Source organism: Bison bison, unplaced genomic scaffold (genome assembly GCF_000754665.1).
Source record: "Bison bison bison isolate TAMUID 2011002044 unplaced genomic scaffold, Bison_UMD1.0 scf7180017864484, whole genome shotgun sequence".
In the NCBI taxonomy this organism is placed as follows: Eukaryota; Metazoa; Chordata; class Mammalia; order Artiodactyla; family Bovidae; genus Bison; species Bison bison.
In genome coordinates, this window is record NW_011495044.1 from 5,737,029 (window position 1) to 5,752,296 (window position 15,268).

At 40.8% G+C, this 15,268-nt stretch overlaps 3 protein-coding genes across 3 annotated transcripts in view; all 3 read left to right on the forward strand.

Moving 5' to 3' along the window:
- The first annotated feature begins 1,922 nt into the window (after window positions 1–1,922).
- GJA9 (gap junction protein, alpha 9, 59kDa) lies at window positions 1,923–5,128 on the forward strand. Its single transcript, XM_010862763.1, has one exon. It carries the CDS (start codon window positions 2,539–2,541, stop codon window positions 4,078–4,080), a length of 1,542 nt encoding a protein of 513 aa, XP_010861065.1. The 5' UTR covers window positions 1,923–2,538; the 3' UTR covers window positions 4,081–5,128.
- On the forward strand, window positions 5,119–13,211 carry MYCBP (MYC binding protein). Its single transcript, XM_010862762.1, has 5 exons — window positions 5,119–5,402; window positions 5,597–5,669; window positions 9,362–9,410; window positions 9,601–9,730; window positions 10,983–13,211. The coding sequence occupies exons 1-5, from the start codon at window positions 5,319–5,321 to the stop codon at window positions 11,025–11,027; spliced, it is 381 nt and encodes a 126-aa protein (XP_010861064.1). The 5' UTR covers window positions 5,119–5,318; the 3' UTR covers window positions 11,028–13,211.
- Window positions 13,212–13,673: 462 nt separating this feature from the next.
- The window catches only part of RRAGC (Ras-related GTP binding C), a 15,541-nt gene continuing 13,946 nt past the window's right edge, over window positions 13,674–15,268 (forward strand). The window contains exons 1-2 of the mRNA XM_010862818.1: window positions 13,674–13,700; window positions 14,924–15,055. Of these exons, the coding sequence (XP_010861120.1) occupies window positions 13,674–13,700; window positions 14,924–15,055 (159 nt within the window). The remainder of the gene's footprint in view (window positions 13,701–14,923; window positions 15,056–15,268) is intronic.

Consider the following 15,268-nt stretch of genomic DNA (forward strand, 5'->3'; position numbering starts at 1 on the left):
GTAGCTGTTTACATTTAATTAAAATTAAATGAAATTAAAAACGGTGTCTCTGTTACACAAGCCTCGTTGCAAGTACTCAATAGCTATGTATTAATAGTGGCCATCTTATTGAACAGTGCAGACAGTCTACTTCAACACTGCTGCAAAAAGTTCCATTGGATTAAAAAAACTTCCATTGGGTGGTGCTGTTTGAGAGGCAAGAATGAAGGCAGGGAGATGCAGTTTAGCTGACGGCTGATTCACTGCGCCGAGCTAAACCGAATCTGCTCTACACCTGCAGAGGGACACGTGGAGACAACACGTTGAAGACGGCTGTGGTGTAACTTTAAAGTGTGATCTGCTTCAAATTTACCTAAATCAAGAAAGGTCTGTGTTAATGTGTCTTAGCTAATTAAGAGTCATTTGAAATATTTTTTCTTTTTCTTTTGAATTTTATGGTACTGTATCTATGTATATTAGTATTCATGCTATTTGCTATGAAAGCTTTAGGACCTAAGATTTGAAGCTACGTAACAGTGCTTCCTCTTTCAGAAAATACTATGCACTTGTCCTTTTAGGGAAAAAAAACAACTTTAATTTTCTTTGGTAATTTTAAAAGTAAAGTGCTCATGGTAAAAGAAATTAAACAGATATATAATTATAAAAAATTAAGTCAATTATTATCATTCTACCCAGAGATAATCACAGTTAGTATTTTGATGAATATCCTTCTAGGCTTTATTGTATCCATCTCTACATATAAGTAAATTTACAATAATGAGGCTACATTATTCTGTTTTATAACCCGAATGTCACTGAAACAATATATCCAATGTCTTTTTATGTTAGTATATATTTATTATCTCTACTGGTTGCATAGTACCATACTGTGGATGTACTATTATTTATATGTGCAATACAGTCTTTCTTGTATTGATAATTATTTTGGATAGTTTCAAGTTATAATTATTATAAACAACAATAAGAATAATATCTTTGCTTATATTTTAAAGTGTTTTGGACTGTGGGTCAAAGAGTATACTGCTATTAATGTAAAAAAGTCAAATACAAAATTTCTCTATCTCAGGAATACAACTAAATTTTAGAAGGTTGACGCTTTTGCAACTCTTCTGAACTATATAAAGCTTTCAAAAAGGAACTAAAAACTCTAGAACTTGTTATTTAAAAAATCAAAACTTTCACTATTTGACATACCTAATTTAAATAATTAAAATTATAAGAGAAAACAGGTGATTTCTTAATATCTCTTTCATGAAAACTTCAAGTGTGTTTGGAGAAGAAAAATAACAGTTTAGTAAAACAGTTAAGAGGTGATTTTAGAACCACATTGATCTTTGAATGCCAGTTCTAGCTGTGTGATCTTGGGTAATTTAAGGTGTGCCTCAGTTTCCTCATCTGTAAAATGGAGAAACAATATACCTAGCTCACAGGAGTTTTGTGATGAATATATATCTATAATATCTATATTATAGCTATAATATCTATGTTGTAGCTATAATATCCCAGTATGTTGTTTGATTGTGTAATATTTCCCTTTCTGTGAGGAATACATGAGATGCATTTACATATTAAATGAAAATGAATGAAAACATTCCCCCATTTTTTCTTTCCTTTGGGATGTACTTCCTCTTAGATATCTCAGGGTTATCAACTCTAATATGGAACCTACTGGCTGATAATCCAAGCATCTAAATTATAACTGGCCCTACTGCTCGCTCCACAAAGCAAGCTATATGTCTTAAAAGGGTCAAATACTGTTGTAATGAAAATTTCTATAACACTACCAACATACCAATGATCCAAGCAATATCTAATAATATCCTTATAATTTTCATAGCAAAGTACAGTAATAATTACATAAATATTCATAAATATTTTTACTGAAATGATTTCTGAAAATGCTCAAAAACTGCCAGAAAGAAACTAGAATTTAGACATTTAAATGTGGATTAAAAAAACTGATCTAAATTCTTATAGCAAGAGCCAGATCTGTTTCCTTTGGTTTCATAAAATGCTGTACCTTACTGGATTATGAAATGAAACACATGCCTTTTCCTTTGTACATAAATGAGATTTTAAAATCATTGACACTGGTCACAGCTTCCATATAAAATAATCTTAATAAATAGGTTTGTAAGATCAAGTCAGTAGTCTCAGGAACCTCTCTAAGAGTTATCAGTTTAAAATAACAAAGCAAAAAGCCAAGTAAGACTCCTTTCTTCCAGGAACTCCTACAATTCTGTTCTTCATAGAGAATATATACAACCCCTCCTCCAGGTATCTTTTTTCCTCCTACTGCATTATAATGTCTAAATGTAAATGACTTTCTATGCTTGACATCTTAAACATATTCTTGGTAACATATTATTACAACTTTCTAGGGAAAAAAAGAGAGCAACCAGCATGCTGAAAGAGTGACGCTTTGTTCATATTTTGGCCATAGGTTTGCTTAAGAAATAGCACACGCTTCAGAAATGGAAGAATGTATCGGCCTCCTATTTGGTGGGGTTCAGAGATAATATGACTGACTAAATAAACATGGGGGACTGGAATTTCCTTGGAGGCATTCTGGAGGAGGTTCACATCCACTCCACGGTGATTGGAAAGATGTGGCTCACCATCCTGTTCATATTTCGAATGCTTGTTCTGGGTGTAGCAGCTGAAGATGTCTGGAATGATGAGCAGTCTGGCTTCATCTGTAATACAGAACAACCCGGCTGCAGAAATGTATGCTATGATCGGGCCTTCCCTATCTCCCTCATTAGATACTGGGTTTTGCAGGTGATCTTTGTGTCTTCACCATCCCTGGTCTACATGGGCCATGCTTTGTACCGACTGAGAGTTCTGGAGAAGCAGAGGCAGATGAAGAAGGAGCAACTGAGAGGTGAACTGGAGGAGGCAGAGCTTGAAACGCCTGGGGATCGGAGGCGACTGGAGGAAGAACTGTGTCAGCTGGAGCAAAGGAAAGTAAATAAAGTTCCACTCAGAGGAACTTTGCTTTGCACTTATGTGATACACATTTTTACTCGCTCTGTGGTTGAAGTTGGGTTCATGATTGGACAGTATCTTTTATATGGATTTCACTTAGAGCCTCTATTTAAATGCCACGGCCACCCATGTCCAAATACAATTGATTGTTTTGTCTCTAGACCCACAGAAAAGACAATATTCCTATTATTCATGCAATCCATAGCAACTGTTTCACTTTTCTTAAATGTTTTAGAAATTTTCCATCTAGGTTTTAAAAAGATTAAAAGAGGGCTTTGGGGACAATATAAATTGAAGGATGAACATAATGAATTTTGTACCAAGTCAAAACAAAACCTTGCCAAATATCAAAACACATCTGCAAACTCACTGAAACGACTCTCTTCTGTACCTGATTATAGTCTGTTAGTGGACAAGCAAACACACACAGCAGCGTATCCTAGTTTAAATCCCTCTGCATTTCAGACAGACCCTGATAACCATATTGGAAATGATGACAAAGGCATTTTGGATGAACAGGAAACTCTACTTTCTGAGATGTGCACATTTAGTACGGCCTGTGGTCATCTTCAAAATATCAGCTCAAGTAATAAAGAAGACACTCATAAACTATCTGGAAAAGAAGTTAATGGTAAGCAGTTGAGGGGAAAAAGAGAAATTGATGGCAAAGACAGCAAAAGAAATCACTACTTTAAAGGTCACTGTTCCAGTCCAGGTGATGCTATAGAGCTTAACAACCACGTGGGACAGTCACCCCAAACAGCTTTCTCTCTGCCAGCTAACTGCACCTGGAAACCGAAGTGGCCCCGGGCTACCCGGGGTCCCTCTGCAGAAAGTGAAAACCAGGCATTACCTCCTAAAGGTTACCTCAAGGGCCAGCTCAGGGAGAGCACAACCAGAATCCTTCCTCCTTCACAGGGAGACTTTCAACCACTTGACATTCCAGACACTCCTGATTCTTCGGGAGGGCTGTCCTTTGAATCCAAGTTGGTCAGAACCTGCAGTAACCCTACTGCTTGTACTCCAACTCATTTGGTGTCACTGACAAACAACCTCATTGGAAGGCGGGCTCCCACAGACCTTCAGATCTGAACATCCGTTGGCGTTTAGACATTCTCCATATTACATTATCACAGAAGTAGCCTAGTGATGGTGGAACACAGAAGAAATAGATAGGGCAGCTCTAAAGACCAGCTGTTTAGACAAACGACTACAAATCCTTTTAAAAAGGGAAAATGGCTCTAGTTCTGAACTGGGAAGGATTAGTTTGAAGTTTAAAGACACAGAGTTACCAAATCAGGATTACTTTTTTGTGGTTCCCTTCAGAAAAACACTGATTCTGGGAAAACCTATGTCAGAATTGAAGCTAAATAGAACCAGGTTTTTCCTTGAAGGGAAAACAGCCTTCGGAGATTGTTCTTGATCTATGTAATTCCCTCTTTTAGTTACTGATCTTCTTTCTGGACACTGATTAAACTTTGTTTGCCCTTGGTTCTTAGTTTTCTTATGGACTGCAACCCGATGTGTCCTGGATATAATCATCATGTTGCTTCTAGTAAATAAAATCCTAAAAAGATGTCGCTTTCTTTTACCAGTTTATAGCATCGTGATTCAGTGCCAGGATCCGAGTCTTGGCTTTACTACACTGGCCATCTAACCATTACAGTTTACTAACAGTGTCTACTTTACAGGGATGGTGTGAGGATTAAAATAAGAAACAGGTGTTTAACGCGCTGCCAGGCATACAGTAAGCGCTCAAAAGTGCTAGCTATTATTATCACATTACTGCTCACCCTCTGGAGACCCACATCAAGTCGGCCACAAAATAAGGAGACTCCAAACGACAGAGCTGGAGCCCAAACAGACGATTCTAAGCGGTCTTCCAGCCACTGGAAATCCAAGGGTTGCCCTCGACGGTCGTGCGCCCTCTTTCAAGACGAGAGTCCACACACCAGTAGGCGCCGCCTGCCACGGCTTCTGAGGTCCTAGTTGAGACGGGTCCGCCCACTCTCGGCGTCTCGTGTGAGTCCTAGCGCTCCAGGGCTCCGCAGGCCCCGCCCCCTGGCACCACGCCCGTCTTTGGCCCCACCTGGACACTCGCCCCAAGTTACCAAAACCTAGCCTCCTACTAAGCAACCAAATCTTGGCGAGGACCGGAAGAGGAAGGAGAGGCGACGCTTCGCTAACCAGAGGGGCGGGTGCACGCAGCCTCCCTCGGCTCATCTCGCTATGGGGCATTCAGAGCGTCCTGGTCGCCATGAAAACAGGCCACACCCCGGCCATCCCGGCCCGGGGATCCCAAGTGCGCAGGCGTCCGTGCCCCTCCGCGCATGAGCAGTGCTGCTCCGAGCCCGCCAGCCACGGTCTCCGGCGCCAGCTACGCCGCTGCCGCTGTCACTATGGCCCATTACAAAGTGAGGGGGGCGCGGCGTGGCTGGGGGCGTGCGGGCGGTAGCCAGCCGCTGGTCGGCTCGGGTGGGAGTGGGGGCGTGCGCGTAGGTTTGGGGGGCTTGAGGTAGTGAGGCGGAGGCGGCGTTGCCGGACTCCCAGCGCCTTCTTCCTGCTCTGGCCCCCGGGCTTCGGCCACTGACCCGCCGTGTCTCCTCAGGCCGCCGACTCGAAGCGCGAGCAGTTCCGGAGGTACTTGGAGAAGTCGGGGGTGCTGGACACGCTGACCAAGGGTGAGCATGGGCCAAGAGAGGGTTCCTCATGCCGTCGTCGTGTTCCTCGGCTCTGTGCCGCGAACGGGCATGGTGTGGGGCAGGAGGGGAACAGGGGGGACCCACTCCGGGTCCAGCGAGGTGGGCCTCGGGGGTCAGCGGGGACCGGCGCACGCCTGGCTGCCGGACGCTGCCCGGGTCGGGGAGCCTCACCCTCCCCGTGGTGAGTAAAACTCTCGCAGCTGTTGCAAAGTCCCTCCAACTTCCGTTGCTCTGCCTCTAGCCGCCGCAGTGAGCATGTTGCTAGAGACCTTGGGAGAGCCCAACTCCTCTCTCCTGACAAATTTTCCCGAGCCCTCCAAATCCTTTAGAAACAGTTTCCCTCGAACAAAGGACAAATGGGAAAATGACCAGATTTGAAAGCAGTTTATAAAGTAGCTAAGTGAACCTAATCCTTGAAATAGCTCTTTGGATGTGGCTTTTCAGCTGAACCCCATTTTGTAGTCTATATCAACTCCTACTTAGTGCAGATTTCATAAAGTAGAATTACAGTTTAAAGAACGTGAGGACACATCAAAATGGTTATATTGTTTTCACTTTTTAAAATGGAAGTCGTTACACTGTATTTCTTAATCTGGATTCAGGATCTAAGTAGATGAGTAAGGTGATTGACACTGGAAGGTTCCAAGAACTAGTGTGGGTACTGCTTATTTCATCAGCTAGGCAGTGAGGCGAATGCTGTTATCTATCACTCAGCTCACTGGCTGGGCCTTTCAAGGGTGTGGAACAGAAGAGCTGGCAGGGATGATGGTTTGGGTCCATATGAGAAGTGTAGTTAAGTATCTGGAAATACTTTGGTATCTGCTCTTTGTCCAGAAGCAAAAGTTTGAAAAAACTGGGAGAATAACAACTCTGGGTCTTAGCAGAAAGCAGGGCTTTTAATTCTCAAGCCTGGGTTGGTCATTTTGAATTGCTACCTACCTTAGGTTCAATTTCCTACTCTTTGCAAATTTCAGTAAACATTAAGGTAGTGTGAAAGCACCATGCTGTCATCCTGGAAAGTATCACACCATTGGAATTTCATGGACCTCCCGCTCCCCTCAAAAAACTCCACAAGCACATTTCTTTCATTTATTTAACCATTTTATTCAGGTGTCTGTTAAGGCACTGAGGATACAACAGTGGGGGGAAAAACTAGGCCCCTGCTCTAAATGAACTTATATCCTAGTTGGGGAAGACAGATAATAAATACACAGTGTCAACCAGTGCTAAGTGTTGTGAAAAGAACATTGCTGATAGAGTGATGGGGGTGGCATTTTACCTAGGGTTGTGGGGGAAGGCCTCTCTTAAGAAAGTAACCTTTGAACAAAGACCTGAAAGAAGTGTGCTGTTGAGTTTCAGGAAGTGTAAGGAAGCCAGAGTGGCTGGATGGAGTGAATGAAACATACATTGGTAAAGGGCAGAGAAGTGACCATTGTGGGAGGTAAATGAAGATATTAAGCCTTGTGGCCATACTTGGATTTTCCTTCATGAGAAACGAAACCCTTGGAGGCTTCTTTTCCCTGGCTGACATCTATTGGTATTCCCCCTCAACCTTCCTGGGTTTCCAGTTTCCTAAGTAACATCAGACAACACAGTATCTACTGATATGATGATCTATTTAATATTTGATTTTGTGTACTTCACACAGATTTAGCATATACTTTTTATCCAGCTCATTTCCAAGAGGATTTGAAACTGCTTCTAACATTAAAACACTATAAGGATGTCTAAAGATAAGTTATTTGGAAGAAAAGGCATTTTAGTTATTTTGAGCACTATATCAACCTCTAAAAATCCTGGCTGCTAAGACAAAAAGGGAAACACTGGGTATAGAGTTCTTGTCTGTTTAAAAGGAAGTATATTTCATCTATAGAAAAACACAGGAAATTTGACGTTTACATTATGTTCTGTAATTATCAACCTTGTAAGTACCACTGACAGAAATTTAGAAGCTAAAAGAAAGGGTAGGAGAAAAAGAGGAAGAAAGGGTAAGAGTATTTATGTCTTATAAAATCAGAATTTGATAGGGATCAGTGGGAATTAATGGAAGAAGAAACATAGGGTTGAGTATATAGTTTGAAGAAAAAGGTAGTAAGTAGAGGAATAAAGTGTCCTGTAACACTGAAAGAAGAGGGAAGGAGAGGAGAGGGTAGTGGTGACATAAGTATGCCAATTTCTCAAAAAATAGTGCTGTAAATACATTTAAAAGTATAACTATCAGAACTTAATGTAAGTTGTTTGTAGTAGTTGGCCATTTGATTTTTTTTTCATGCTGTCTAAATTATTTTGATGTTATTAAAACTAAAAAAAAGCAAAGCATGTTAAGTTGGTTTATAAGAGTTCTTAACTTGGGGCCTAGATATGCATGTTTTTTGTATGTAGTTACAGCTCTTGGTCTTTGATCAGATTTTTCAGAATTTTGTGCACAAAAAACTTAACCACTGATTTAGATTTTTATCTGGGAAGGATCCTAGAAGGACTGTGTTCAATATAAGATGGAAAAGGTAGTGCTGACATGAATTACTGGATATGAAACCACTAAAGTATGTATTTTAATTTGAGCACGTTGATTACTGGTAGTTTTTGGTTGGTGGTTATTTAGAATGTGGTGTGTGAAACTTCATTCTTGAAGAATATTTTGGATTCAAAGCTTCTTTCTTCCAACAATTAACCACAGCCTTATTGATTCTCCAAAAATTTTTCTCAAATGTATCTACCTTGTTTTCATTTCTTTATTACTCCAGTACAGGTCACTTCTCTTTTTTTTTTGGTGGTGGTGGGGGATGCCATGTGGCATGCAGGATTTTAGTTCTCTGACCAAGAATCGGGCCCATGCCCCTGTAGTGAAAGCTTGGAGTCCTGACCACTGGACAGCCAGGGAATTCCCAGGCACTCTTTTTTTAAAGTGATTAGCATGTTGTTGTTGTTTAGTTGCTGAGTTGTGTCTGAGACTCTTGCGACCCCATGAACTATAGCTCACCAGGCTCCTCTGTCCATGGGATTTTCCAGGCAAGAATATTGGTTGCCATTGCCTTTTCTAGGGGATCTTCCCTACCCAGGGATTAAATCCCGTCTCCATTAACAAGCAGATTCTTTACCACTGAGCCATAATTGCTCTTCGTGCATTTAAATCCTTGTCCCACTTGTTAGCCTACTTGACTCCACACAGGATGAAGATCCCGTCACTCCCCTGCTTAAAACTGTTTTAATTATATGCCATTTTGTTTTAGGATCAAGGCCCGACTGAACATGCAGGATCCTCCAATCTCCTCCCTAACCACCTTTTCAGCTTCCTTTCAGTTCACAACTCCATCTAGCCACACTTGAATTTTCAGTTCCTGAATACATTGTTCTTTTGCCCTTGGCCTTCCCTTTTTATCTCAAGCCTTCGTTGCCAAGGTCTTAGGTCTTATTTCCCTTCCCTGGTGCCCTGGGCTGAGTTAGGTGTTCTTCCATTGTGCTCCCATCACCCATTACCCTTATTGATGCTTGATACTCTTTCGCACTAGACTGTAAATACATTGAGAACAGGGACCTTGTCTGTCTTGTTCACCATGGTATGTCCTAGTGAGATGTGTGGTATATAATAGATGCTTAATATTTACCGAGGTATGGCATATGACTTCGGCCATTTTAAGACTTTAATTTTTTTTTTGCTTTTTGATTTGCAGTATTGGTAGCCTTATATGAAGAACCAGAGAAACCTAATAGTGCTTTGGAGTATCCTTTTCATTTTTCAAGTCAGAAAAAAGCCTTTATTCTGTTGAAAAAGTTACTTTGAGTATTTGGGTTTTGATCTCTGGGTAAATATTGGTGGTAGGGTTGGGGTGACTCTCATCAGAGTTATTTCAATAGAGGGCTATTTCATTAGTTTTAATGAGCTCAAGTAAATCCTTAACTTTGATATTAGTTTTTTAAAGCATCACTTAGGAGCTGCTACCCCAGAAAATCCAGAAATAGAGCTGCTTCGCCTAGAATTGGCAGAAATGAAAGAGAAATATGAAGCTATTGTAGAAGAAAATAAAAAACTGAAAACAAAGGTAAAATTTTTGAAAGAATTCATGTTAAAAATAATTTCACCTTTAATGACTGTATGATCAGAACCTCACTAAAATGGACAGTAGAGCAGGGAGGAGGGTGAATATCAATCTCAGCTCAGTTAACTGCAAGGAGAAGCTGATACCCTGTCTAGAAAACCACTAGCAGATTGTAAACAGGATGAGCAAAGTGTGGTCAAGAAGAGGTTCTTGGGAACCTTCATCAACAAAAAGATGAAAATACTGGTGAAGAATACTGGTTTTTAAGTAAATGGAAATTTCTGGGAGTCTTAGGCAGTTAAGTAGGTCATTATGGGGCCACTGCTTTGCGAATGGCACACCTTAAGACTGCAGTGCATGATCTTTATAGTTACGTGGTGGCCCTGAAATGTGTTAACTGTAAACTTGTTTGCACTTAAGCTCTGTACATTTGTTTGCACTTAATTTTGTCTAGTGCTGAAGTTTTTTCTTTGTTTAAACTCCATGAGAATTTTCATAAACTTTTGTCAACTAATAAGCCTTTGAGGTTTTAACTGCATTCTGAATCATATAATGCATTTCACATGACTCTAGGCATTTCTCATAATGTGTTTTATCTTCTCAACAACTTTGTGAGATAAATGACACAGGTGCACAGACCATTTTATAGGTGAGGAAACTAAAGCACAGTGAAGTCTAGTTTCTCAAATCTCACAGCTAATTGGAACAACTCATATCTTAGTGTTCTTGCAGTAAACCACAGTTCAGCATAAGAGATCATTCAGTATCTTAAATTATCCAAATTATTATAAATGCTAGATAACTTTTTTGACACCTTTTAAAGTCCAAGACATTAGCTGCTTTTTCATTAACTGGCTAGATTAATACATGTCACATGATGTTTTTTTTATACTTTCTAGAAGAAAGTTTTCAGTAAACTTATGGTGGAGAGGAAGAAAGTACCTTTACTATATAAGCCACAACATCTTAGGGAAGATACGGATTATTGCATAGATGTTTGTGCAGTGCAGTCATGAATGGGAATTAAATTTTAGTTTCCCAGTAATTTGTAAGGTTTATACAAAAAAAACTTTCACTAGGTTTGATTGTATTAAATATTAAAAAAATCACTGGTTTAAAAAGGCTAGGATTTTATAAACTGATTCAGTCATTGAACAAAGTAGTTGACTCGTTTTGTTACTGTTAATAGTTTTTTTTTTTTTTAACCCAATTTAGAATAAAATTCACCTAAACGCCTCTGTCTTTGCCCCCATAGCTTGCTCAGTATGAACCACCTCAGGAGGAGAAACGTGCTGAATAGGATTCTTCTCAGTTGAAAAGACACTGAAAAAAATGGTTTTGTATGACTCGAATAGTTTGTACAGTATATAATCTTTTCTGAACAGATGCTATAGCACTCTTTTAAATATGTTAAATTCACCTATCACACGTTAACTGTTATAAACACATATACTTAGAATCACCAATAAAAACTCAGTATAACTTTCTTTGGGTCTTAAAAAAGCAGGAGAATCAAAAGTGAATCCTGGAAAGAAAAAAAAAAAATCTATAAACACAGCCATCGAATTCATTACCTTAAAAGACATTCTATCAGTCTGACTAGGAATGATGGTACTGGTTGTATTTTAGCCAAGGAAGTTTAGCACTGAGCTAGTCCCTGGTTTAGCTCAGGATTATGAGCACAGGTACAGTCATTCTTTAAAATGAAGATGACACTGTTGTTTTATATTCTCTGTAGGCAGCTGGAGAGATCTGTGTGATACACGATGCTGTTTCATGGGGGTCTCATGAATCTTCTGCTCTTGTTTATATTAGGTGGAACGAATGACTCTTTGCCACCACTTTGCCTTAGATACTGTGTGTGTGCCAGTGTGAACTCTGACACCACCTTTCCTTCTATGCAATCATGCCCTATCTGATACTGTTGCCTTGCTTTACTGTGCTTCCCTGGGTCCCAGTTGCACATTGGCCTTTCTGTGTTGTTTTTCAATTTCCTGTAATAGCAGTTACCCTGACTGTAATTTATATAAAGAGGATCACACTGTTCCCCTGCCTTACTTAGTTGCTTAGCGGAACACAGAACAGAGGCAATTTAAAATTCTGGGTTCACGCACAAGCCTGGATGACAAGGGGAATGAGCCATATATTGTGGAAAATTATAGTTTGTGGGTATAATTATATAGTGCTTTTTCCCCTCAAAGTATTTTTCTAGCTTTGAATTCATTTTATCTTCATTATCCCTGTGAAGTAGGTAGGCAAGTGTGAGGGGAGGTGGGGTGCTGAATCTTTAGGCCAAAGACTGATATGAATACCAATTATTTACCAATTGTAGAACCTTGGGCACATTAGTAAATTGCTCCAAGATTCACTTTCCTCATCTGTCAAATGAAAATAATATCTGTGCTGCCTACCTCACAGGGTTGTTGTGAGGGTCAAATGGAATGTATATGAAAGATTTGTAAATGGTAAAGCACTATATTCTTGTTTGTTAGTCCTTTTTCCTTTCTTGGAAGACCTACAGTCAGATGTTTTTGTGTTACTCTTCACTTCTTTTCCTTATTGATTGATTAGCATTATTAAGAAGTAGCCCTATCTCATGTACTTTGTCCCCAGTGTTACAGAAATGTCCTTATTTTTTGGTCAAAACACACAGAGAAAACCATACAATGAAAGCTGGTTTTTAACTAGCAGAAGCCTCAGCACCTGCTGGAAGCTGTGACCAAGCCAATTATAAGGGCATCTTAATCAGTCACAGTGGCAGGAATGTGGCAGTGGTCTGTCTATTCCAGTCACAGGTTTGTTTTTGTAGGGGAATCAGATATGGCTGGAAGAACATTTACTTGAATTGGTTTATCTTTTACCAGTTTGAGTGCCTCCTACAGGGACAGCAGTGGGCTGAGTATTATAAAGATGAATGACTTGAAGTTAACTATAAGACATGTATATAATCACAATGTGGGATAGGATGTGCTAAGAACGATAATAATAAAACATGGCCTCCTGGGGGGTTTTGGAAGAGAGGGAGACATGGCTTCTTTAAGCAGTTGGTGTCATAGTCCCTTTGTGGACAGGCAAGTAGAAATTTTTTCTGGCAGCCAACCCTTATTTGCTTTTTTCCCTAATGAGACTGGTATTAATATTTATGTAAATCAGATGATTGTCTCCTGTACCATCCTTTTGAAAAATGGCAACCTGTGAGTTGGATAATCAGACTCTTGGGGGAACTGACATGCTTACACTGCTGTATCAGTCAGTGCTATGTAAGAATTCAGGGTGAGCCTGGCCTCTGCAGGTCCTCTTCAACATTTCTATCAAGGATCTGGATGAAGACAGTGTACATGATGCTCAATGGAGTAAAAAAAGGATCCGATCTGTTCAGTTCCTGCTGTTCCAGCTGCCTTATCTGTAAAATGTAGATTTCATATCTTGCCTATCTTACAAGGTGTTCTAAGGATTAAATTAAATATAATGGATGTAAAAAGTACCTTGCAAATTGTAAAGGACTACATATGGGTCAGATGGTAGTAATGCTAATTCTCTAATTGCCACAGAGTTGGAGAGGCTGGTTGGTAGACTATATTGAGATGAGCTTGAAAATGATTCACAACTTGGGAGTGCCTAAACTTCACGGCCTAAATGAAAAAGCTGAAATATCAAGTCTTACATTGAGGTTAAAAATGCAGCTGCACAAGTTTAGGCACTTAGGGATTGCTGACAAAGTACTGGTTCCAGTGACTGTTAGTGTGAACCACTTACAGTCTGTACATTTTTTTAAAAATTCCATTCTGGAAAGCATTAACAGAAATACTGTCCAGGTGCTAAACAATCACCCTGAAGGCTCTACTGGTCCTTACTGTAGGTGTCAGACATTTGATGGATGTTGACAAGCTCAATTGCATATAAATGTGGAGAGTACATTTGAAACCACAAAGCTGTATTGTCCAACATGGTGGCCGCTAGCCACATCTGGCAAGTAAAATTAAAAATTCAGTTCCTGAGTCACACTAGCAGCAATTTAAGTGCTCAATCCACACTGGCTACTATGTTGAGCAGTATAGACGTGGAACATTTCTGTGATCACACGAAGTGCTATTGGACATTACAGTAGAAGGCCTGGCTAAAGTATGTTTAATGTGGAACAGAAGACTGGGTAATGAAGACTGTAATCCAATATCTGAGGTGCTGTCATAAAAAAGATGACCACTGCTAATAGACTGTGGTGTATAAGCTCCAAGGAGTGTGATTTTTGGCCTGAATAAGAGACTTCTATGCCAAATTTTACTACAGTGGAATTGTTTGCCTATTGAGATAGTGAGCTCTCTTCCCTGGGCTCTACTGAAATGTATGCTGCAAGTCTTTCATGCAGCGTCAGAAACGCTATACAGTGGATTCTTTTTAGGTGAGAGGTTGCACTAGATGACCTCTAAGGATGTCCTAGCTTTAACTTCAAGATTCAGACAAAACCAACTTCTAGATTTGCATACCTGCTTTCCCTTCATAATCAAGAAAGTTTCCTTGAAAGATCAGTACCACCACCCATGTCCCCGTTAAGAGAAGGACCTTTTTTGGTTAAATTTCCAATTCTAAAGCCTCCCTGTGAAGAGTAAAATTCCTCTAGTTTTCCCATATTTTGGTGACAAGCATTTGTTCTGGTCAGCTTTCATTATTAATTCCTTTGGTCTCTGATCTGAAAGAGATCGCACAAGATGCAATGTTCCACGGGGTGATGGAATTACTAAAGAAATAGATACTGGGTGGGGAGGAAAGAGGAGTCAGATCCTGGTAAGTGTGAAACAGTAGCAGTATTCATTGTCAGTGATTTGCTGAAGAAAGAGGGTAAAACATTCTAGCTTGCTGGCATTTGCTTTCCCATCAGGGTCCAGCTACCTGCTAGAACAAACTATCTCACCGATGACTCTGCCTTGTTTGAGGTTTTGCCCTCACTCTGGCTAGCTTCTCCTCTCTACCTTTGAACATCCCAACCAATGCCATCCTTCCAGACCTGTTCAGACGCCAGCTCCTTAGAGATGCTTTCACCCACCCTTGCCGAGCATTTTTATCTGCACCTCTGACCTTCCCACTTCCTATCTCATACAGAAGCTACTTACTCAGAGGTCCGATTTCCATTAACCTTGGGGCAACTTGAGGGCAGGCAGGATCCAAGGTAGTTCCAGTTTTGTGCCCCTTGTGCCCCAGGACTTCGCCGGCATCAGTAAGTATTGGTTGGGCAAGCACAATAGTAGGAGGAGGACAATCAATTCTCCCAAGTGCCCAGAGAGCGTCACTCATTGCGTTGGCCTCTGGAGTCCCGAGGAAGGCAGGAGAACGGTGAGCAGCAAGGCGCGTGGCTGAGTCGGACCGAAGTGCGGGCTGGGGCGGAGGGCAGAGGGCTCGGCCTGGCCACCCTCCTCGTGACTCCTCCTCCCCCCTCCACGGCTCCGAGTCAGGTGATTCCGGGCACGTGACGGGCACCACCTACCTTGCTGCTCCCGAGTAGCAGCTCAGGCGACCAATGAGGGGCTGGGCTCGGGCGGGGAGCCT

What these genes read in the sequence shown, in the direction of transcription:
- GJA9 (XM_010862763.1), top strand. Translation starts at nt 2,539, where the DNA reads ATGGGGGACTGGAATTTCCTTGGAGGCATTCTGGAGGAGGTTCACATC.
- MYCBP (XM_010862762.1), top strand. Translation starts at nt 5,319, where the DNA reads ATGAGCAGTGCTGCTCCGAGCCCGCCAGCCACGGTCTCCGGCGCCAGC. An exon ending in TCACTATGGCCCATTACAAA is followed by an intron (nt 5,403 to 5,596) that starts GTGAGGGGGGCG and finishes GTGTCTCCTCAG; the next exon opens with GCCGCCGACTCGAAGCGCGA. An exon ending in AAACCTAATAGTGCTTTGGA is followed by an intron (nt 9,411 to 9,600) that starts GTATCCTTTTCA and finishes CTTTGATATTAG; the next exon opens with TTTTTTAAAGCATCACTTAG.